Genomic DNA, 26,054 nt, shown 5'->3' on the forward strand with positions numbered 1-26,054 from the left:
GATCGTTTAGTGCTTTCTCTCTCTATCTCTTTATTTTCATGAAATAATGATAAATGTTTAAAGAATACTTTTCTGTAAAATATGAGATATATCTAAATCTATAAGTTATCTAGATCATATTTAATCTTGATTCCGATCATGTCACAATTAACATGAAAAGCTTCCTAAATATAAACAGATATATCTACACTTTATTATAATAAAAAAATATTATAATTTGAAGATAAAATAAATTAAAACAAAGACGAATAACATATTTGCGATTCGTACTTGATGGTATCAATTTTATCCAGGTTTTTATAGAAGATTATTTATTCTCTGGGATTCTACATCGATTCTACTAAATCTTACATCAAACTTTAATTTTTCTTTATCAAAATTCACTTTTAATATTCTATTAATTATAAAATTATTAAAAATTAAGAGAGGTCTCGAAGAATTAAAATTTCTGAAAAATAACCCGACGATAAAATCTTATCCTTTGTACTATTTTTAAATTTAATTGTTCGGAAATGTAATTTTTCTGGCATACTTGTATATATTGAAATATTCAATCTCCAAAAAATTGCTTCGAATTTTTGCCCGAAAAACAAATCATCTTCAAATTAATCCGAGAATCTATAGTTAAAATTATAGGCCTTTCGAATGCATTCGTTGATGATTAAAAATCCACGAGCGACGCGAGCTATCGAATAAAAGCGCACGACTAGGCTAGATTTAGCATCGTAGTTGCGGTGGTCCAGTCGCTCTCCCACCAATATCGAAGAAGGACCGATCGCTGTCCTGTAAGATTTATTTGACGACATGAGGGTGGAATACGACACGAGGGCGAGGGAGGAAACGCGGGATTTCAAAGGGAGCGCAATCCTTCATTCGACGTAAAGTCGTAGAAGGGGAGAATTTTCGATCGAGGGAAACATTTTATTTTTAACTTTTGCATTTTATTCTCTTACGTCAGACAAATAGATGCTATTTAATACGAGAAAGATTTCGCAGTTCTAAATCGCAGATTTTAAGCGTCCCCTCCACAACGCAAAACGTTTATTTATTTCGTATCAAATTTACAATATACGTATATCAAAATTTAAAATTTATATATTATATATTATGTATATATATATATATATATATATATATATATATATATATATATATATATAATTTATGTATAATATAATATTTATATATAATATATTCTAATTTAAAAATCGTCATTAATGGAAGTAAATTTTTATATGTGTGCAAAAAATGTATTAAAAAATTTTTTATAAAAAAAATATATTATTTAAAAATATATATTTTTTCTACTTTCATATAACTTATATTTTTGTTCATTTTTTCTTAGTTTTACACTAGAATTTTTCAAATTAATATAATCGGGAACCTTAAATCATTTTAATGCTATTGTAAAGAAGGCACTGTCTCAAGATTGTTTGAAAGAAAAAAAAACATTGAATAAATTTGAGCATTTGCATATACATTTACGTGCATGCATGTATATGGTCGTGAGACGAATTACATTGTGTAGGCTAATTAAATTACTAATTACAGTTCTCCAAACCGCCCTTATAGCTCGGACGGCATCTGTCTATTTTAAATTAGCTACTTTTTACAATATGTACAATCTCGCATTCGCGATTATGACGGAATGACGGAAATCGGCATTGCATATTAAATAGTACACTCCTCTCTCTCTCTTTCTCGCGTGCGTATAAAAATTATAATTGGCCGCGTTAAAGCTCATTCACGCACAATATGTAATCACTTTAATTTCGCATAACTTACCATTATCTGCGTGTGGTCGCATTGTAGTATATAAACAGTACTTATATTTATGGTCCATAACTTTGACAGGTGAACACTTTATGTTCGTATGTACGTAAGCGTTATTCAATGCACTACTCGCGGAAAGTATCCGAGTACAAGACTTGGATCGAACGTGGCTTCTTGCGAATAACTTTTCGCGGTTAGATAAAGCCAGTGCAAGAACCGTCTTGCATTAAAAATCGTTCTACAAACGTTCATTTCTGAGACTTAATGATAATGAAACGAGGCGACAATACTATGTAATTATAGTACTACTATTATTTATAATACACGTTTTTCGTTCGTTTCTTTAAATATGTGTACATAATACTTCTCTCTTTCTCTCTGAGTATCCGTAAAAAACTTCTTTTTATAATAATATAAATAGTATAAATTTCACTCTCACTTCATTATATTTTGTTTGTAAATAAATTAAGAATTATCAATATAAAAATGTAGAAACTGTAGTTTGGAATGTGAATGAAACATTGTTAATACATATTTATAAAAGTGGCCTTAAATATTAGACAAATAAATTAATTTCGGATAAAATTCATTTTTCAACTATCCTTTCGATTTAATCATCTCTGATGCCATTCTAATCTGATTCTAAAATTTCTAAAAATTACATGTAAATAATGTAAATTAAAACGAAATTTGTACGCGGCTCATCTCTATTTTGACGTTCAAAGTGCATCAGAAGGTTAAAGCGAGAGAATACTTAAATAATGTAATCGCTGCGGGAGCATAAGTGTAAATTATTGATAAGAACGAGCAGAGCATTTGAGGCATCAAGAGAGAAATCTCAGCATCGACGAGACGAAATATATCTTGTTAGATTGCATGCACTGTTATTAACTTATCTTTTACCATCAAAATTATTTCGAGCGATAAATTGATTCGATTCGAGTTCCTTACGTTAAAAATCAGAAGTGAGTAAGTTGATTGATAATTACAATAAAATGTGTTATAATAAATTGTAGTCACGAGCATCCTTTCGATTTTAACGTCACTTTACGATCTGTCAGAACTTTGATACATCCCCGCGACTCTGATATGTATATTTCTTCAATAAAAATGCAAAAAACTTTCGATCACTTCATGAAACTGAACAGTTTATAAGAATAGAATAATAAATATAAATCTGACGTGCAATGTTTCTTTTCGCGAATGTAGCTTCCCAATTAAAAATTACCGTGGCTTGCACTCTTCGATCAAATCAATTGTCTCAAAGGCACTTACTCCGAAATTCCCGTCTTTTAAGAAATGCAAAAAGATATGTATTTGGTAGAGCATCGATTGTGCGAAGTTTTCTTTCTATTATCATTTCATTTTAATGTCATCGTTCCTCATGCTGTGCTGTTTATCGTACAAGTCTACTTAAAAAAGAAGCAGGTACAACTGTAAAAGATCTATTTCTGACATTGTTTTTGGGACAGAATCTCTTCTCAAAGATGAGAGCGATTCGTCGGCATGTCCCAAAAGTTTTTGTATTCCTCGCGTCTATTATTTCCTTTCCCCCCCTTTCCCCCCTTTTCTCCCTCTTTCCTGTACCCCAAATCGCTCAAACGTTTCTCGCGTTTACTTATTCCTTCCAATTCCTGGCCGTGATGTCTCTCATCTCACGGACCTCCGAGATATCAATGACGGCGGGATCGAGCAGCTTCTTGACGCTGTGCTTGCGCTGTTTCTCGAAGCCGCCGATCTGACCGTTCTCCAGGGGCTCGTTAAAGGTGTGCGTCGTCTCCGTGACAGCGACGACATCGGCGCCGATACGCCCGAGACAGAAGTGACGGCAGTAGACCAGCACGATGAAGAGGCCGAACAGAAAGCCGAGAGCGTTGCCGGCGAGAACGTCCCACCAGTGGTGTCGGTTGTCGCTTACTCTGGTCATCGAACACATCACGGCCCACATGGACATCAGGCACTGCAGCCACGGTTTCAGAAACAACGTCCGATTCGGCAGACGGTTTTGTAGGTACCACTGTGATGCGTGCAAAACCGCGTTTTTAAAAAAGGGAAAAAAAAGGAAAAATCGGTACTCGTGTAAATTTTTTTCTTTTTTACGCGATATCTATTGAACGCGGAAAAAAAATCCCTTGGCGGAAATATTTGATTCCTTTTTCCCACTTCGGGGCGAACCGTCCTGTTTATTTCCGGAAATTTACTTGGCGAGACTCGCGTTTATCGTCTACGTCCTATCGTGCGTCCCGCAAAAATCGATATTCCGTTAATGGATTTTTTGCAAATTCTTTAATTCTCATCACTCTTAGATACTGGCTACCGATACCGAAGAAAAGTACTCGATGCTGGCATCTCAGCTCTCTATATTGCCAACAACTTGTCGAACTTTACGGATAAACGATTGACGAGAGACCATGTGTTCTCCTTTTCTTTAGTATGTCACACAAAAGAGAAATGCATTAAATAACAATAATAATAATAATAATAATTTCTTACCACTAAAAAGATGCTCATGTAGAGGGAGATGGCCGCATGACCGGAAGGAAAAGACTTACTGGAATCCTTGACAAACCAATCGGAGAACTCAGTATTTGTGCACGTGTAGGAACTGATATATCTGCAAAAAAAATTGAAAGATACATACATATATTTATTCTTTCGGATTAGGCGCATGTATATATAAGCACAAAATAAAATTTAAATATGTTGGAAAGCTTTCGATTATATCCAAGAAAGAGAAGAGAGAAAATTCAATATAGGTTTTTTGTTACCATCTCATTAATAGTAATATAATTGGTATTTTTACATTTTATATTTATTAGAATATTTTTAAATGAAGTAAAAATCTAGATAAAACTCGATATGAAATGTACTACAAGTGTTATAGAACACCGCATAACCGACTGCACGTAACGAATCTACTTCGCTTGCAATCGGTAAATATAGTTCACTATATACATTTATACAGAAAATTAAATAAAATTTGTTATATAGACTTCACAGAGACTGCATTTACAACTTAATCAACAAGCCTACTCTATATTTATTTTTCGGCATGTCTTGGCAATAATTCCTATTTGACAAATATCACATCTCATAGAGAGATATCTAGGATGCATAATTCCTGGTTCCTTTAGAACCCATTAGTGCCCACGAACATTCTGTTCATGTCTCGCCGCCTACGCGGATAGCATGAAAAAAGAAGTCGACCCAATTGCATCTAGATAATAGCTAGTCGGGACAAAAGGAAACGAGGAGAAAAAGATTGTGCTTACTCATCGGTGCAGTTGGCTGCTTCGCGCGGTTTGCACGTGTCGAGAAAGTGCGGCCGCGGCTCACCGATGAGGACTTTCATGACCGTACAAACGAACGTGAGCGTAGCGAGCCCTATATAGTAATGACTGTACCAATACCAGATCTGCTTGTTTCTGGTCCATTCGTGATTCGATACGTTCTTGTAACTATCAGCGGGATGGCAGACGTGTTCCGTGATCCACATCTGAAATCGAACATGTGGATCCATTAAAGTTGTAATCATTGTAAAAATTGTATCTGTCATCTAAGATAATGAGGAAATTAGAGTTGTTTTATATCGCATTTAAAGTGACATAAAAAATTAGTCGGTGATTCACACGACTTTCTTCTAATGTAGAGTGAAAGTTATTGCAATAAAAAGTGAAAATTACATATATTCTTAAGATAACATTGGGATTACTTGACATTGTGATGCGTAATAATGACAAAAATCTTAATTTTTTTGTAAAACATACTTTAAGTATTTTTCAAAATAAGTTATGCAAGGTTTTACTACGATTTGCAGATTAATTTTTCTCTAAATAATTAAAGTTTACTTGAATTTTGGAATGCGTATCTTTGTTATCGAAATCTTTTTTTTAGTTGTAAAACACATTTACGTGTAAAATTTTAAAAATTTAACTCTTTGATAGTATTATAATAATCGGAAATAGCAGCAAACAATATACAAACTTCAAAAAATATTATTAAATTAAAAATATATTGTTATTCAATTATATTATTTATATATACATTACTTATTTTATCCGAAAAATATAAAGATTAATATTTTCAATTCAATCGCTCTCTTTTTGCAGAGAGCCTGTACAGTCAGTATATCATTAAAGCTTCTGGCTCTTCATAATAATCATGTTAGATTTTAATTTTCGTTGGAAAAGAAAAATTGTGAATTATTTTTTTTCGTACTAGACATCGAAATCTTCTCTTACAGTGTGTACATAATTACATTTCCAGCAAAAATATTTTGCCTTATGATGAGTTTTGTTATTCAAACTATGATCTTGTACGCGTTTATGAATTAAATGTATTTGATAAATGAGAAAAATGAGGAATAAATTTAAATAAATATTACATTCATTGAATGATATCTTAAAAAGAGATTAGAATAAGTAGCGTATTCACAATATCATGGATCATTACAATCAATTTGCATTTTCAATGCGATCTACATGACAATAGAAATGTAAAAATCATAAATTTAATCCTTGACTTGTACAGACTTTACGTCATAACATGACTAAAAATAAGAGAGGAAACAGAAACGAGAGCACGGTACTTACGACTATTACCGGCACACAGATGCTGAAGATTATCAATAAACTCATGGGGATCGTGTCGCCCGTGAACTTGAACGAGATCTTTGGATCATTGCAGAAGAAGCCGATCCGCGGATGCGGTATCACATTGAATTCCAGGATCCCCAGAAGTACAGTTACTGAAACGCAAATAACAAGCATGAGTCAGGATTAATTTTATATGTAAATTATATCGCAACGCAAATATAAAATTTAATGTATATTAATTCACATGTATATTAGAACGAAGAAAAGAATGTAAAAATTGCGCTAATTAGGTAGCAATAAAAGGTGCGAAAAAGGTATGACTTGATTTTAATAATAATTTAAAAAAAAATACACGCGCTTAGTTATTATCTTCTATTCAAATAAGTTTAATTTGAATATAAGAAAAGTACAAAATTATGAATTGTATACATTATATTCTGTTTCCTTTGTTTAAAATATTTAAATATGCAATGCTTCGCCTGCAGTTTAGGACTAGTTTCACATTGAAATTCTCCTTTTTAACCGCTTCATATAAGATTAAGAAATTTTTTATAAAAATAGTCATTTAAGTCTAAATAATCAGTTAAGATTTGTAAAAGTCTGTAAATATATCTATGTAGCCTCAAATATTAGCAGTCATGCATAAAAGTAATTATTACAATTTTAAAATATATTTTTATAGAAATTTCTTAGTCATATACAGCAATAGTCAAGTTAAGCTAAAAAAAAAAACAATGAATATAATCGACGTATAATGAATATTTGTATCATCGTGCAACTATAATTAATGTGTGTTCTCCGTTTGCTTTAATGCAATCAGTAAAATATAATTTGTAAAACAAAAAAAATAAAATTTATAGAATTTATATTTTCCTTATATTCAAGTCGACAATTATAAATTATCTTATAAAAAAATAATAATTGAGAATATGTAGTTTGCGCACTTCCAGTAGTTTTTTTACGTATAAATATAATTATTATATTTATCATCAAAAAACAATTATACTGAAATTATCTTGTTCGTAAGAGACGAATTTTTTTGTTTTGTAACGTTGCGTAATATATTCGTAATATAAGTACATTCAATATAAATACATTCAATTTACATGCAAGAATGTATTTAAAATGCTAAGTTTTTATCGAGGAGAAATGTACTAGGTTTTTTACGAAAGTTGTAAAACAAAGTTATGTAATTTAATTTAGTCATATAGCTATAATATATTATATAATGTATTAACATATGAAAAGTCTTATTGCAATCAAAATTAAATATATTGTTAGGACTTTAAGCTCGAAAAAGGAATTTTATGTGTTGACTATGGTTAATAAAATATTATTTTAACTGCATTTCCCAAAATTATGCGTGTGATGGTGCAATTTGAAAACTGGGAATCTCGTATTCAGTATAAAAATTACAAGAAGTAATTAATCTTATTTTTATCTTTTTTTTAACTGTGTTATGTATTGCATTAATATTAATAAATGCTGATGAAATCATCAAATGAATTATTTTAGAGATGAGTAACGATAAAAATTATGTTTCGTAACGAGAAGAATCTAAAATATATTCAATTCGAATTTTATTCTAATCGAATAAAAATATATTCGATCTAAATATAATTTCGGAGCACGTTAGCAATCGCGTGGAGATAAAAAAATTAATATTATTTCCCGCATTAGGCCATTCCATTCTTTTCCATTCTTTATATAAAAACGCACTGAAAAAAGAGCCAACTGTTTATAATTACATAGTAAAAAAAATTATATTGGAATTTCTGTTGTTAGAGTTATTACTACTAAAATATTAATATAATAATGTGCGTGTAATAATATAATTATTTCTATTTATGAAATTTATTAAATAATTTAATAAATTTAATAAATAAATATTCATGATATTCAATAAATAAATCCATTATACAAATAAATATAAATATATATTTTTTTGTATTGAAGAGTAGCATTATGTAATTCATAAATTATGAGCCATTTTGTATACGTATCGGACAATTCAGAAGAAAAGATTATTTTCGGGAGATAATAATGTCGGTCATATCTAAGAATAAAAATTTATTTAAACGCGATTTTAAATGGTTTTCAAGGAAAAGCTATTAGAATGTATCACGTATGCAAATTTATCGTCGTTCTCGTGTTTATTCTAACGCAACTAATAGAACGTGTTGCAATTTAAACTATTATTACTTGATTGTTATAGCTTTTGTAAGTGACGTTGTCAAAGGATTAGATCAAAATGCCTAGATCAAAATAGCGATGTGGCATCTGAGATTCAAATGTACGGTAGTATTTTTGAATATTATTGTTTATTATTATTTTTGAATATTAATTAAATATTTTATTAATAGATTACTTATATAATTAAACATACAATATCAGAAGCAGCAAGTAACTTGTCTTTTCTTATTACTACCCGCGATATTTTCGTATTTGCTTCAAACAGCTCTATCTCGATTATTCAGAATCGAACGTTTGTATGAAATGTTTGTATGAACTTTTTTAATCAAAATGACCGGTCAATCTCCGAATGTATCGATCTTTCTCTCTGAATCATACGTATATCTTTCTCTCGTACATACTGACGGCATACTGATTACGACGAGACCACTTTGCGCACAAACATGACGTCAGCTTCCGCTTGTCAGCTTTTCTCTCCTGCTGCTCGTTCATATCGGAAAACTTTCCTCGCGCGCGAACACGTCCTTCCAAACGAAAATGAATAATTGCTTCGAGATGACAAACGTCGTCTTGGCGTCCGATGTCGTCGCTCGCTCATTAACACGAGCACTCCGGACTGGACGTCAGATGCGATACGTCGTATGTTATACCATCATTGTCGGCAACGATTTAACAATGCGCATGTGCCAGCGCGATGCTCGCATTTATGATAATATACGTCATATAGTCTGCTTAACCGATCGATCGTAGCGAAAAGTCAAATGTTGAGATAAAATTTAAATTTTGATTGAATCAGCATCGAAATGGTATAAATTATTAGCGAATTTTCGACATAATTTGAAGGTTGGATCAATTAATTAAATTATCCAGGTGCTTCGCGAATTAAAAGTCACTTCAGATATGTTTAAACTATAATTTACAACAAAATTAAAAATTTCTACTAATTTTAATAAATAGAAAATACTTAAAAAATAATCATATAAAAATATATATCATTTATATTTTCATGTTTTTTTTTTAGATTTTTTGATCTTGAGTTTAATGTTCACTTTTCAGGAAGCGAATAGAATATGTAATGTTCATATTAATAAAATTTGTAATGTATATTAGTAGGAGATATATAAATTTGCAAATACAGGTTAAAATCGTATTTAAATTCAAATTAATCGGATGACATAAGATGCTTCGTATCAGAATTATAGTGCATTTTGAATGCAAAGATATAAAGAAATGTTTAGATTACTCAATATTTGCGCTGATATTTCTATACTATTTTATAAAGGGATTTCTATCATGATCATCTCGAATTGTGAAAAAAGATATCCTGTATACAGTAATTGGCGAAGCGACAATTCATAAATATTGGGTTACATTTGGGAATATTGAATTTATGCGGATAATATTAATAATATAGTGTCAGTCAATGAAGCAAACAATGTTTTAGTTAATTATCTAAATGATAATTCTATGGATAAATTATGCATTATTACGTCCCAACGTATGCATTTGTAATTTTATTAAGCTACTATTTATGTCATGCATCTACATATCGATTATTTGTCGCTCTCGCATTTTTATAATATTATATATTATATAAAATATATATAATATATATATAAAGAAAATATCGATACATTATTCTATTTGATAAAATATAAAAACTTTATATAAAAAAAATATCCCAAATAGATATACAAAAAGTGAAAGAGGCAATTTTACCTTAAAATTAATCGGATGACGTGTAAGATGCTTCATTAGAAATTATTAGAACTATGGTGCATTTTGAATGGAAAGACATAAGGAAATAATGTCAGATTACTCAGTTTCCGCGCTAATATTTTTATACTATTTCGCAAAGGGATTTCCATTATAGTCATTTCGAATTGCGAAAAAAAGATATCCTACGTATACGGTAGTTGGTAAAGTGACAATTCAATAATATTCTTTTTAGCATTAAACAATTATAACAGGTAAACTATGTAGCAGGTAGGAAGTATACTGGAAAGTAGCTATATATAAGAGCATGAAATATGAGAAGATATGGGAGGATTATAAATTATAAATTATGTAATATTAGGATACAGATAACGTATTACCCAGGAATGTTGATAACACATTTCATTAGATTAGACTAATCATTCTAAAACTCTTAAGAGCATCGAGAGTTTAATAACTAAATTAATTAAATTTATTAGATCTAATATACATATGCGTGAGAGAGACATCTCTCCAACTGTATTTATGTGTGTACACACACACACACACACACACACACACACACACACACACACACACACACACACACACACACACACACACACACACACACACACACACACACACACACACACACACACACACAGTGCGAGATAATAACTTTGTCCACCTGGAATATCTCCTTATTTTTAGAGAAAAAATTCTAATTATGAAAATCGTATGATATCAAGAGAGCCACAATATTGTGAATATTGTGAAAAATCGATTTATATAAAAAAATTATGGTTCCATTAAAAAAATGAAAAAATAAAAATATAATCTTGAAATCTCTGAAGCGCCTCCACTTACGAAAAAAATTTTAATCCGACATAGTCTTTTTGATACCATACAACTTTCATAATTATAATTTTTTCATATCACTAAAAATAGGAAAAATACGGAATATTTGAGGTTGACAAAATTATTGTCTCATCCTGTATATACATATATACACATACACACACTATGTACAGTCATATGTAATATCATTTATTATCAATATTGAAGACAAACTGAGACAAAGTAGATAATAAATTTTACGATATCACAGTATGTGGTATTGAGAGAGATAGACAGAAAGAGAGAGAGAGAGAGAGAGAAATGCATTGTAAAAAATAAGAAATTTTAATATTAATTTGTAACACTCGCTTAATATATAAATAAATAAATAAATAAATAAATAAATAAATAAATACACACACACACACACACACACACACAGGATGAGTCACTTAAGACCGGCCACCCGAATAACTCCTACAATTTTAGTGTCCCTTGATAACAAACAATTTTTCCTTCAAACATTTTTTCCTATCACTAAAATTGTAACAGTTCGGGTGGCCGGTTTTAAGTGACTTACTCTGTGTATATATAGAGGGTGATTCATATAAAGTGACCGATGTGAATATTAACTAAAGTTGAAGAGCTATGAAAAAATTTTTATACCAAAAGATGTTTGACATAGAGGGGGACATCGTATGGTACAAACGATATTTTTATAGATGAAAGCATTAAGGAAATTTCAAGATCAACTTAATTTTTTTAAATGGATCGCTTATTTTTAAGTTATTTTTAAGATAATATGTAATTGTTAATTGCAAATTACATATTTTTTTTTCGAAACAACTATGTGTTTTCTTTACACCAATTGATTCCTCTCATTATTTTGTACATAAAAGTATTAAGGTGAGATAATCGAAAAATGAATATTTTACAAGATATCTTACGGTTTATGTAAAATTAAGAAACGATTTCAAGCCTCATAACTCGGAAAGTACTTAATGAAAACTAACTTCATTATAGTGTTTTGGAAAGCTCTCGAGATAAGCTACAAGAATATGTAATAAAAAATATGGCGATCCATTTAAAAAAATTAAGTTGATCTTAAAATCTCCTTAATACCTTCATCTATAAAAATATCGTTTGTACCATACGATGTCCCCCTCTGTGTCAAACATCTTTTGGTATAAAAATTTTTTCATAGCTCTTCAACTTTAGCTAATATTCACATCGGTCACTTTATATAAATCACCCTGTATATATATATATATATATATATATATATATATATATATATATATAAAAGCAAATGAATTGAAAATATATTATACTTTTCGACAAATTGTAAAGATTGTTTTATTAAGTTCGTAAGAAATCTTCGCGACGACGGGCGGTAATTTTTTTTTCTACCATTAACTTGGGGTACATCTTTCTTTCTAAAGAAAATCTAAACAGACTTTAGTTCTGTCAAGCGGGAATGCAGTCTCCACGTGGCGTGCACGCAAAAAAAGCAAGCATTCTTTTCATTCTCTACCTGTTTCGTAATAGTTCATAATTCAATTAGTTACGCAAGAAATAATGCTAACGTCACTGCTCACGTCAAGTTTTTTACGCAATAATTATGATTTTCGCGAATAAATTCTAAATAAAATGTGCAATCTTTATGCACGTACACACAAACGTCGTAACGCGATAATTTTTATCGTTTATACATGAAAATAATCAAACTTGTTTATGTAATCGATTATTAATTATTAAATTTTCTCTCACGTTATTGAAATAAATATGCAAAATTCTCTCAAAACAACTTGACAGTTCAGTTTAAACGATTCATAATTCACGACGAAATTCGGGACATAATTCTATTTATAATTTCATATGTCGTGCAACGCGGAAAACGTTTTTGAAGGAGTAAAATACACATGTGTACATAATTACATATCATGATATCTACTTTGTATATGTAGCAAATAAAATTATATGATAAAATACCATCTTGAATTTTATCGTGAATTATAAATCGTTTGTATGTAATGGGAACTGTAAAGTACATGTCCCTATTTAAATTAAATTAAAGTTTATGATTTTCTTTCTTGCTTGTACAAGTGTGATTATGTTTTAGACTGACTATCTTATCAATTCACGGCAAATATTCAACATCATCGTGACACATCAAAATTCATCAATAATAATTCCATAAAATTTAAATGATTTATTAAAATCAAATAAATCACATCTCATGTTACACACGAATTACACATGCGAATGTTTTTCTCAACATTAAAAGCGAAGATTGTTATCTAATTGTTAAAATCAAAATCGTGATATTATACAATCTAAATATACTCCAGATAATATTATCGTGTATTTTTACCGTATACGGGAGATAAACCTTGTCAATTATCAAATTGCACACAACATGTACACAAGATATCATTAATCAGAAACAAACGAGAATCTAATCAAATACACATGATATCGCCCTTGTACTCTTTTCCGGGTCTAAGGCATTGTTTGTATCTCCGGATTTGCGGTAGCCTTGATCTTCCGGATTCGCGTTCGCGTAAGCTACTGTCTTATCATACGACGACATAACGAAGACAAATTACGGAAATTAAGATACTCTTTGTCACACTTTCGCAGCAAAAGATGCCTCATCGTGACGTAGAGAGAAACGAATAGACTGGAATTGTAACATCGTGATTCATTCTCATTGCATCTTAACGTATAACTGCGTTAAATTGAAAAATCATGCGATGACGTATTAACTTGACGCTGTCGAAACTGCTCTTCAAGAAATCAGTGAGTGTTAAAGTTAAAATTTAACACATATAAGTATAAAATTAAAATAGGAAATATATACGATAATAAATCTTTGATAAAGTAAATATATTTCGTTGAAAAAATATAAATATAAAATATATTTGTTTATAATTATTAATAACCGATATTTATGAAACAAGGCTATTATCTTTTGCTATTTCAAGTCTCGATTATTAATAGTTGTACATAGATATATTTTATATTTGTATTTTAACATTATATATATTTTGAAAAATATATATAATAATATATATATATATATAAATTAAAATAAACTAAAAAAATTTAAATATACAAATCAGTTTATAATTTTTCATTTTATGCAACTAGAGTACCGATAAATGTCGCGTAATGTAATACGTGTAATTTTATGATTAAGACGACATTTCCGCATAGTCCGACAGCGTACATGTATGCATGTGCACATTTACGCGATTAGGATTCCTAAACTGAAATTAGCCTTGAGTCTCCTTAATTCAAGACTGACTGACTAACCATGCATGTCATGTTTCGGAGCTGCATATGTGAGCTTCGAAGAGACGAACAGACAATGAGCGGCACACATGTGTAAATGCCATAAACGTTGCGGGGGAGAATACAACACTCATACTAGCGTGACGACTGTGCTATAATCAGTTAAGAGGTTAAAGCCCGTTGGACACCTCAGATGCATATTTTTTTTCCTCTCTTGTCATGCGTAGACTTTATAGGATACGCAAGTATTTAGCTGAGACGATAGAAAAAAAGAATATTAATATAAAAGTAACTTATTTGATTTTCATTCATTTAGATAGGGAGGGGGAATTTTTATTAAATCAATGATTGAATGATTGAATGATTGAATAAATGCAATTTATGTCTTGTATAATATATGTATGTCTAGAGAGAAATACGAGTTATATGAATAGAAAATTTGTTCTCAAGTACTGATTTTTTAATTCTTCGCAATTCACTTTTTGCAACTCACTATCAGTTAAAATGACGCGTATATTATCAGAAAATATATTTTAATATTTATTTTTTATAATATTTATTTATAATATTTATTTTCAATATTTATAATATTTATTTATAATATTTATTTTTTATATAATGATAAAATATATTTTGTACATAAATATAAATTTTATATAAATTTCGTATACGCTACTTGTTGAACGTTTAAGAAATCTTTCGCATTCATTTCGCATAATATTCGTGCGTTTATAATTGTCTCATACATATGTGCAGCTCATTGCTAGCATTACGCGACATAGTTGCACAAAGGAATTTAAAGTGACAGGCCTGTAAAAATTCTAGTTAAACAGCCATCCGTAATATATTGCATTACACAAAGAGGGTGACACGCCCGTAAAAAATTCTAGTCAAACAGTCGTTCGTAATATTGCGTTACACAGTTCGCGGTTTCCCTGTCAGGCTTCATTACACGCGTGGTTTCATCCCCGCGACGCAAATGCGCTTCTATGCAAAAGACTGCGTTCATAAACGAGAGAAAAAAATCCCTCGATCGATTTCAATTCTTGTATTTTTATTCCACCTCCGTAATTTGTCTAATACTGAAATAAATACTGAATCTAATACCGATTAGAAGTGTAATCGAAAGATGCAGGTTTTAATTTTTCTCTTTCTTTGTTTTTGATAAAATAATACAATATAAAATAAAATAAAATAATAATAACAAAATAAAATAAAATAAAATAATAATAACAATATAAAATAAAATAATATATATAATATATAAGATTAAATTAACGTTAAATTTTCAACGTAAGTACAATGAAAAAAATCAAAAGATATATAATAACAATATTTTCGAAAAATAGAAGATGCGAACCCTAATAGATTTTTTATAAAGATATACGTAAATATAGTTAAAAATAATTTAATAATCATAATTTTTTAGAGAAATATTATATATTATATTTTTTTATTTCTTCTTATTTAGGAATATATGACATAATTTTTCGAATTAATGGAATATTTTTTTCAAACAATAGAGAAGAACTTGCGATTCAATAAACGAAGTAATTGCTAACGCGCGCGTGCGAGAATATTCGCGATTAAATTAATTATTTTAGCGGGTCAGTTTCCGCCAAGTTTCGCGCTTTTAACGGACATATTGTTCAGGAAGAATGCGTGGCATGTTAGTTCCGACTATTCGCGGTTTGCTTGCTAATGCAATAACGCCAGTCGCGTCAGTTAACAAGCTAACACTTCCTCCTGTCTGGTGTAAAGATATGCACATTTGCCGGCCACGAATATTTATGAGAGCCAGCTAATAAAAGCCCGCGTTGCGCCCAATTAGCAGAATGAACTTTAAAGTATGAGATTCGACAAGTCGGCCATTATTATACGCGTTACTGAAATAGACAGGATGATTTGCATCGCGGAAACATTCACGGAAGGTAAACGACCGTAAAATCCCAAGTTGTGAAATTTCTCCTTACGTGAAAGAAACTATTTGACGAAAGAAAGCAAATAAGAGAGAAATAAGCTATCTCTAAAAAAATGTATTAATTATGCATTGAAATAAATACAAATATCTGCAATCTAAAAACATCAAATATCCTATATACACATTGCATGAATAATCCTCAAACTCGTTTTATGGAATTTCGCCGCAACGTGAAATTACATTTACGACGGGGAATGCAATAAACGAAACTTCAAAATTCAATTTGCGGGAATTACGCAGAAATGATTATTTCCGCAAACTTTAATTTGCGAATTTCGAGTAAAACGCGCATATATAGCTGAAATTTCTCATTTAACGAAAAATATCGAAAAGTATTTGGGAATTTTTGCAGAAATCGATTTAAACATTCGCAAAATTGCGTGAAGAATTTTCGCTTTGCTTCTTTGTCGTCCTTTGAAACGGTAACGATAATAATTACAAAGTATCAAAAAGAGCGAAAGCGGACAAAGGGAAAATGTGAACGCGTAAAAAGCATTATTGTATTACATTATATCAATAAAATTCGAACGTTATTATGTCATTTACCTGTTAACACCAGGGTCACGTCCAACATGTATACCCAGCGTACGGCTTTCCTGCAGACACTCATGATCTTCTCGGACACGGTAGGAGTTGCTGTTGCACCACTGGTGTTTTCCAAGACTTCCTCCGTTAATGTGATTGTGCTGCACCTCGTCAGCTCTTCCGTGGACCTCTGAAAGGAAAGATTTGCCAAAAAATTAGACACTTGCATAATAAAAAGGTGTGACGCGAAATGCGATCGCGTACAATGATAGTCAGCAGGATTATTCGAAAAGTAACGAGTCGTTTCTTTTATTAAATGCTATAAATACATATAAAACATATTAAGAAAAATTTCTTTAAATCCCCGAAAATTCCTTGATTTTTTCAAATACAAAAAAATTCCTGATAATCCCAGGTTTTTCATGTTTTTCAAGGGAATAGACATCTTGATAAAAATCATCAAAGTACGAAAAGTAGCTGTCGAATTTACTGAAGATTGTATCAGAATTACTTTTTCTACTACAATTAAATAATTCGAAAGAGTATGTTAATTATGCATTAATTCTGTTAATACGTAGCTAATATATATTCTTTCAAAATATTTTATTAGCGGTGCATTAAAACTTAAAACTGTATCTCGCGACACTTTCTGCCTGGTATCTCGATAGAAATGCATCAGATTGGATTTATCGTCATTTAATGTCGTAAATTATTACGTGATTACGTTTACCCAACGATTTCATCATCAGAATTCGAAAACAGAGTTCTCTGACACATCGTCGATTGAGTTCTGTCGGATCGGGCAACGTGATACGTGAGTTTTTTCGCATGCTGTTGTCCGCGATATCGGTTTTCCACCGCAAGCCACGAGAGATAACAAGCGTTTTTCAAGAGTGTTTCTCGTAAACCGATCTTTGCACGCAGATCATTCGTTTCGAGAACACGAAGACTCGATCAAATTTCGCCTCGTCGGTAAATATTAGTAGGCTCGTTTTGCTATCACCGAATGCGTTATCGCGCCACTTTTTTTATCATAATTCGCGTATTGAATAACGCATCTTTATAACGAAGGCAGCTGTTTTCGTCGCTTATAACAGCGATTAATAGTTGATTGCAGATGTCGGGATTTCTATCACGCTAATACGCTCAAATGCCGCTTGAATCTCCAACAGGAACCGACCTCTTAACGGCATCTGGCCGCCCTTGGCATACTTGTCTTCTTTCCTCCCCCTCAAAACATTAAGCTTTGTTACACGTAGATGACATCGGGAAACATCGATAATTTTGCCGTATTATTTGCGCTTTAATACATCTCTCGCATAATTATCTACGACAAATTTTTGAATTTTTTTCAAAAATATAAATAAAAAGATCTAGATTCCAAACTGTAGTAATTATATTATATTATAGTTGTAATTATATTATATTAGAATATTTAGTAGTTGTATTAGAGTTTGAAAAAATGGAAAAACTGGTTCTCTCAAAGTGAAAGAGATCGATTAATTTCATTTATTATCTACAAATTTTTAAATTTTTTTCAGAAATATAAATAAAAAGATCTAAACTCAAAACTGTAGTAATTATATTATATTATAGTTGTATTATATTATATTAGAATATTTAGTAATTATATTAGAGTTTGAAAAAATGGAAAAACTGGTTCTCTCAAAGTGAAAGAGATCGATTAATTTCGTTTATGCGAAGAGATGAAAACGCCATATTTAATCACGTTTGAACGACAAAAGCCACCTTCCTTGAAGTACAATTATTTAACAATATACGTATATATGTGCACCTACGTTTTTCCCGAGAGATAACAAATAAGATTTTTTTCTTTAAGGAAACGCGCGAGACGGAAACGAATCATTATCGTCATCAAAAAACAGAGATATTGTCCTTTGAATTTTCTGTCACACTAGTGTGTCGCGAGGAATTATTTCAACCACCTGTTGGATCCGCGGCTTCCTTTCACGGCCTATCCCGAACGTGGATGCAGCTTTAAATCACCAGAATCGGTTTTTTTATACATCTTACAATGATGAAACAACGTTCTGTGGATGCGATGCGTTCTTCCGGGGGAATAAAAAAGAAACGAAAAAAATGATATACGGCGTTAATTAGGGTTGCAGCAAAAAGTTTTAGAATTTCACTTAAAATATAAAATATGTCTCGGCATCGAATCGCAAAAAGCTTCTCTCTTCAACGAAAATTTAATTGAATACACGGAGAAAATAATAAAGTAAAAATTATAACATTTTTGTAATTATGGATCGTACTAACATGTAAGAAAAAAATCATGATATTTTTACTCAAGAATATTATACACGTATTATATTTTACAAAAAAATATTGTAATTCAAATATTTTAATGCAAAACAAATATATAATCATTGACAAACGATAGCACAAATGTATCATTTCGAATTTTTATAGTAATAAATATTTTAATATTATATTTCAGTTTTATAATAAATGTAAAAAAATATTCTTTACTGAAATATTTTTTCTGTGTATCTTTTTAAAATTTCATCTGAAAATTAATATAAAAGTCAGATTTTCTAATTGCATTTAAATTTCTTTGCTTTGAACGTTAAATCTACACGCGCTTCTCTTACAAATCTTCCTAAATAGTTTTGCAAATATAAATTTATTTAATATAGATTTATTTAAATGTCACTTTAATCTTATCCAACAGGGCTGAAATACACATTGCGTTTAATGATACTTATTGTTAGAGATTGTCATCGAAAACAAGATACGTTAGCAATTTAATGTAAAAATATTCTCTCTTTTGTAGTATACTACAAAAGAGAGAATATTTTTACATTAAATTGCCAACGTATCTTGTTTTCGATGACAATCTCTAAAAGTGAAAAAAAAATTATCATAGATTATATAATGTAATATAATCAAAAAATTAACATATATTATATAATATATGTTGATTTTTTGATTATATTATATTATATAATATATGATAATTTTTTGTTCACTTTTTTTTTAAACGCTGATATTTAAATGAAAAGTTTTAAACAAAAAGTGAAAAAAAAATATGCGTTAATTTTGGAGTATATATATATATATATATATATATATATATATATATATATATATATATATATATTCTACAAAAATTTAAATTCTATAATATATAAATGTGTAAATTCTACTGTAAATCCAGAATTTAATGTTTCGTCCCAATTCGTACCAAATAGAGACGACGATAATCAAGCACGTCCCTCGCGGAAAATCCGGCGATTAATCGGACAACGTAGATTGCTGTGCATCGATTAACGACACTTGCGTTCTAAAACGCGATAATATATCCGCGTTTCGCGGAGGGGACGCGCGTCCAACTCGGTCATCCACTATGAAATAATTTAGGGGGAGAAAAGCGGCCGCGGGGGCTTGATCGAGAACAACATCGAGGGGAGGTTCGTGTAAAATAAACGAGAAATTATCTTGCGCATAAGCGTTCTCTTTAGCAACTTTCTGCGCCTCATTTTCCATCAATCACTTGCGTCAATTCGAGAGATTCGTGCGATTATTATTTTTTACGATCAATCGTTTATCACGGTGCGAAATTTTATTACGCTTGTCGTTTTATTGCGCTTACTTACGATTTGCATAATTCACGTGCGTTATTTGCCTTCATATATTGCCAATTATCATATGTGCATTCGAAACGATCTGTGCAATAAAGAGCAAAAAAATAAAGATACGCAAATGTAATTGAACTTGATCTTCTCTGAGTAGTTAATCGTTGACTTTTTTTTCCTTTCAATTGACTTTTAAGAATGATAACGAAGTGATTACTGATAGAAACTTGTAAACAAATTACGTGATTCTGTCTATCAAGAAGCTGATTATTAAAATTTCCAAACAGCTGGACCAACACACGAATCTTTTAAGAGAAGAGAGAGAGAGAGAGAGAGAGAGTTTATGACAAATTGTACTTACATAATTTAAAAGAAAAAAGCTCAAATTTTTTCCCTTCTCTCTTTATGCTTAGCTTAGACTGTTACAGATGAATGTTACAAATGAAATGATTTTACACTCGGGTACGAATTATTTATTATAAGAAGTATTCCTTATTGTATAACGATGGCGGCAAAGAAGAAGTTCAAACGTAGTTTAAGTCTTGGACACGACATTACTACATAATAGCACAATCAATTTTGGGCAAATCTCAGCGGAAGACTGTTGTTATAATTTAATTGAAGAGTATACAAATTGGCAAAGTTCAAAGTAGTTTTTTAATGCGTCAAATGACTTGTGATAAAGTGTATAATGTCACCGAGAGATAAACCCTATTCGCAATAAAAAGCAACACACAAATACAACGAGATAAAATATATTAAATAAGCATTTTTATAAGCTTACGATAGATAATGAGATGACAATGAGCTTACTACTTATTGATATAAAATATAAAATTCTCCTCACATTATATAAATTCTCATCATATTATAAACAATATTATCGATTCCATTTTTATATATTTGGATAATGTACATCTATCGTCACTAAAAAATATTAATATAAAATATTAATATAAAAATATTAATATGTGATAGACTGGATAGAATTATTCGAAACATATATAATAATATATATATATATATATATATATATATATATATATATAATTTATTTAATAAATTAATAATATATAAATAAAATTTGCGTCACATTTCGAACAATTCTATCCAGTCTATCATATGGATATTAATATTTTTTTTATCAGTGACGATAGAATGTACATTACCCAAATATATATATACGAGATTATAATATTTAGTTTTTAATTTTTACGCCTTATCTTCCTTTCTAAATTTATAATGTATAATTCTAAATTTAATAAGATCAAATCGAATTGAAAATATATTATAAAAAACTAATATACAGAGTCATAATAAGTGTGACAAGAATAATTCTTAATGTTTCAGATTCGATTCTTTCCAAATAAAATACGATTGTTTACAAAATAAAATACGACAATAACAACAGTAAATCCGAAAAGATGTTCGCAAATATAATTTTGACTCAAGGAAAATTCCGAGATTTATATCCTATGAAATCCATCGTCAAGTTTAAAATTAGATATTTACAATCGCTAAGCGATTATATTGAGCGCTGTTATTAAACTCAAGCACACCGTATTAATGACCCTCGATGTTGCATATATCGCGATAAGAAGTACCTGTAAATAATGCGCTCAGCTTTGGCAGATCACGTGCGACGATGCATCGATCGAAGTGGCTCGTTCGCCGGGAAACTTAATCGCCGCTCCTCACGTGGCTATCGGATAAACGCGGATGCTGCGAGCGTGGACAATGAAGACGGTCGGAATCGGTAATAAAACTCATCGCCGGAAAGCGGCGAACTCTCCAGATGAACCCGATGCATGCGAAATCGATCGCCCGGGATTATAATACAGGGTTCGCGGATCTCTCTCGGCGAAGGAAACCTCTCCTCCAGATAGTCCAACGACACCGACCGCCGGCCTGCAACTGCTCGTCCGCCGACGACAGCCGTACCTCACATCTCCAATCAACTACTTCCTCGCAAGCTCAAATTAAATGTTCTCTCTACCCACCCTGCTTCCCCACCACCATCATCATCAACACCACCAACGTCGTCGCGGAACGGACTCGGACTTTTCTCTCTCTCTCTTTCTGTGTCACGGTTTAGTTGCACCGCGTACTGTAAGACCCACTCTATTAGGTCCTCCACACCCTCTGATCCAGCCCCTTCCCCTCCCTCCGTCGAATCTTTTGGACCCCAGGGTAAACGAGGTCGATTCGGTCGGTTACGAAAATGTGCCGTGCCGCGCAGATGCATTCTCTGTCCTTTCGACCTTTTCGAGGGGGTCTTCTTTTATGTCATGAATAAAAAAAGGAATGAATCTTTACCTTATTTATTTGTGCGATAAATTTATATAATCTATCGAATTCGAGGTAATATTAATTTATTAATCCGTGTCAGTTTTTGATCAATTGAAAATAATTGAGGATATAATTACACGGAGAAAATATTATGATAAAAATTACAATGTTTTTGTAATCGTAGAACATACTAGTACATGAGAGAAAAAAAATTACAATATTCAATAATATTTTATTCAATAGTATTTTAATTAACGTAAGAGAGTATTTAAAAGAGAGTATATTGTAATTATATTCAATTATTTTGATGAACAAATAAATATATAATTGATTAACAAATATATTAATAAACGATATATTAATAAACGATATATTAATAAACGATTAATTAACAAACGGTAGAATAAATTTACAACTTTTATAGCAATAAATATCCTAATAGTTATATTTCAGCTTTACAATAAATGTAAAAGAGAATGTATGCTTCATGTAATTTATACAGTAAAATTTTCTCCGTGTTACTTTGGATCTATTCTGTTTGCAAAAAATGTATTTGAATGTTTCTGATTTAATTTGTTGGATTTTAAAATCTTTTTTGTTATAGATGAAGTTATATAATTTATCGGTAAATTTAATCAACGTGAAATCACTGGTTCGTTTTTTAAGAAGATATTTGTTTTAAAGAGATTCGATATTTATTATAACTAAAAAAAATGGAAGGCACTTAATAATTAGATTAAATAAATTAGAAAAATGTTATATCAGATAATACACTTGTAAAAATATTTCAATTTGCTTTTATCAACGCAAACATATATTTTTAATATAATGGATACATAATACATACATACATAAATATGTATTTGTGAGATGCAATGTAAAAACGAGAAAAGATATACGAGAAAAGATGACGACTCTAATATTTAAAACGAGTATTTTTCAAAATATCAGTGAATTCCTTTCAAAAAGTCATTTTCTTGTTTGTTTAAGTTAATTATTTAGTTTTCTTTAAATCTTTAGTTATCGTATTTACAAGTAATGTAATTGAAATATTGTTTTAACTCTTTTAAGATCTTTTTTATGTTGCAGATGAAAAGAAAAATTACAATTCCTATTTGTTGGTGGACTTAATCAAAATAAAATCTGAGCTTGTTGGCTAACAGCAAACTAAATAATTAAGTTAAACAAACAAGAAAATGATTTTTTGAAAGAAAAGTGCTCGGTTTAAATGTTATTCTCTATGACTAATTAGTCATTGATTATTATTAATTTTCTGACTGAAACTAATTATGTATCAGAAAACTAATAATTAAAAATCGCTTTAAGGAAACATTTGAATATTTTCGGAATATTATCTCGACATGAATATATCAAGAAACTGAAAATAAATTGAAATATTAATAATATACGATACATACATATATATGTATCTATGTATGTATATATAAAAGCTAATAATCTATCTAAAAAATTACTTAGATTATTAAATAATAGTTATTTCTATTTTATTTATTGGAAATTTTAAGTAAAGCAGTTTAATATATCTCGATTTTTTAAATTATCAAAGAACTTCGTCACATTCGTCACAATTTTTCAATGTTCAAGATGCAAAAAAAGATTTGTAAAATTCTCTTCAAATTACAGGTTTGTGTTGGTCTATTTGAAAATATATGATTTTAATTTTATTATAAAATTCAATTTTTGACACAATCCTAACAACACACATGTCCACGTCAACATCTAGAGTGGGACATTTAGAAGACAGCTAAAGGATATTATATGTCCATCGAATGTCCTCTTGATAGCCTTTGAACGTTTTCTGGACACGTATGCTGTTAGGAAAGAAACCCTTTTTTTGATAATTTGAAAGTACCCATTTTTTTCTAAAGATCGATAGAATCAATTTTAATAGGGTTATAAACATTAATTTTTTAGCATCTTAATTAATTTAATGTTTAATAAAACAAGTTAAAAACAAGTATTATTTAATGTTATTATAGTCTCTATGACTAATTGTTCATTGATTATTATTAGTTTTCTAAATCAATATTAATTAAGTATCAAAGAATTAATAAATTAAAAACTCATTTAAGGGAACATTTAAATATTTTCGGAATATTATCTTGATCGATATGAATATAGTCAGATATCAAGAAAGTGAAAGTAAGTTGAAATATCTATTATTACCTATAATTTAGATACGGTAAGATACAACTTCAAAAAGCGCGTTTCTCTTCCTGTTTCTCACTCGGCTTCGATCTTACTTATAACTTTAAAAATATCAATAATATAATAATTCGTAAGAAAATTCTTCGCGCAATCGTAAGCGTGCGAAACGACACGAACGGGAAATGCGGGAAATTCCACACCACCTTCACGCCTGTTGAATATTCATAAAGTAGCAGCGTAGATTCCATTTTTAATTCGTACGTTTTCACATTCAAAGTGAAAAAAATTGGAAAACTCGAAAGGCGTTGGATCGCGCGATTCCGCTCTCGTTCTCTGCGCGTGATTTTGCTCGAAAAATCGAAATTCATATCACGAAAATAGAGAGAATGTACCAACCTGCATTTTTCGAAGATGCGACCTTCGGATAGTTGGCGAACGCTTCGTCGAGCGCTCCGTTTCGCGCGATGTTGTGGAAGAAAACACGTCTCGAGCACGTGGATATTTCTCTTTTTCTTTCCGGAAATTGACAAACTTACGCGGCACGATGACGATTCATCACTCGCGACAATAATGATCGTCCGGCACACACTACGCGTCAAGAAGCGTCACCGAAGTAACCCGCCGCAGTGATTCAACCATTGGAATGCGACCTCTTTAGGGGGAAATATTCGCGGGGAGAAAGTTGGCGAATAACACGCCCTCTTTTCTCTCTTTAAGGAACTTCGTACAGTCGACACGGTCGGCATGATTGATGCCTCCTTTCTTTTCTTTTCCTCTGTCGATATCTGTTTTTTCTCGGGTGCACAATATCCCTTCTTTCGTCCTTTTTTTTGTCGTCTTGAATTTTTCTTTTTCTCCCTATTTTTAATTCGGACGCAGAATTGTATTAGCTTTTCTTGCGTCATCTTTTTCTCATTTCTAGAATGTAATGTACAACTTCTTATATGTATTAGATGTGTAAATAGATTTTTCGTATATATTTTTTATTTTGTCGTAATTTTTAGGTTTTTTCTATTGCTCTTTATCTTTTCACTTTTTCGTTATCTCCTCTTTCTCTCTTTCGAGATATGTATTTATCTCATTGGAAATGGAAAGATA

The 26,054-nt window shown here is 30.6% G+C and overlaps 1 protein-coding gene across 4 annotated transcripts; it reads right to left on the reverse strand.

Moving 5' to 3' along the window:
* Positions 1–919: 919 nt before the first annotated feature.
* On the reverse strand, positions 920–25,610 carry LOC145964989 (phospholipid phosphatase 1). 4 transcript variants are annotated; one of them, XM_083088192.1, is made up of 6 exons: positions 25,353–25,610; positions 16,921–17,089; positions 6,366–6,520; positions 5,046–5,269; positions 4,267–4,387; positions 920–3,790 (listed from the first exon to the last, which is right to left on the reverse strand). In XM_083088192.1, the coding sequence occupies exons 1-6, from the start codon at positions 25,356–25,358 to the stop codon at positions 3,392–3,394; spliced, it is 1,074 nt and encodes a 357-aa protein (XP_082944318.1). In that variant the 5' UTR covers positions 25,359–25,610; the 3' UTR covers positions 920–3,391. The 4 variants fall into 4 exon arrangements, with proteins under 4 accessions (XP_082944318.1, XP_082944320.1, XP_082944319.1 ...); XM_083088194.1 differs by lacking the exon at positions 25,353–25,610 and adding an exon at positions 22,103–22,420; XM_083088193.1 differs by lacking the exons at positions 16,921–17,089; positions 25,353–25,610 and adding an exon at positions 8,963–9,216.
* Positions 25,611–26,054: the final 444 nt, after the last annotated feature.

This window comes from Camponotus vicinus, unplaced genomic scaffold (genome assembly GCF_025532165.1).
Source record: "Camponotus vicinus isolate PSW18456_S1 unplaced genomic scaffold, iyCamVici1.0 SCAF_14, whole genome shotgun sequence".
Lineage (NCBI taxonomy): Eukaryota > Metazoa > Arthropoda > Insecta > Hymenoptera > Formicidae > Camponotus > Camponotus vicinus.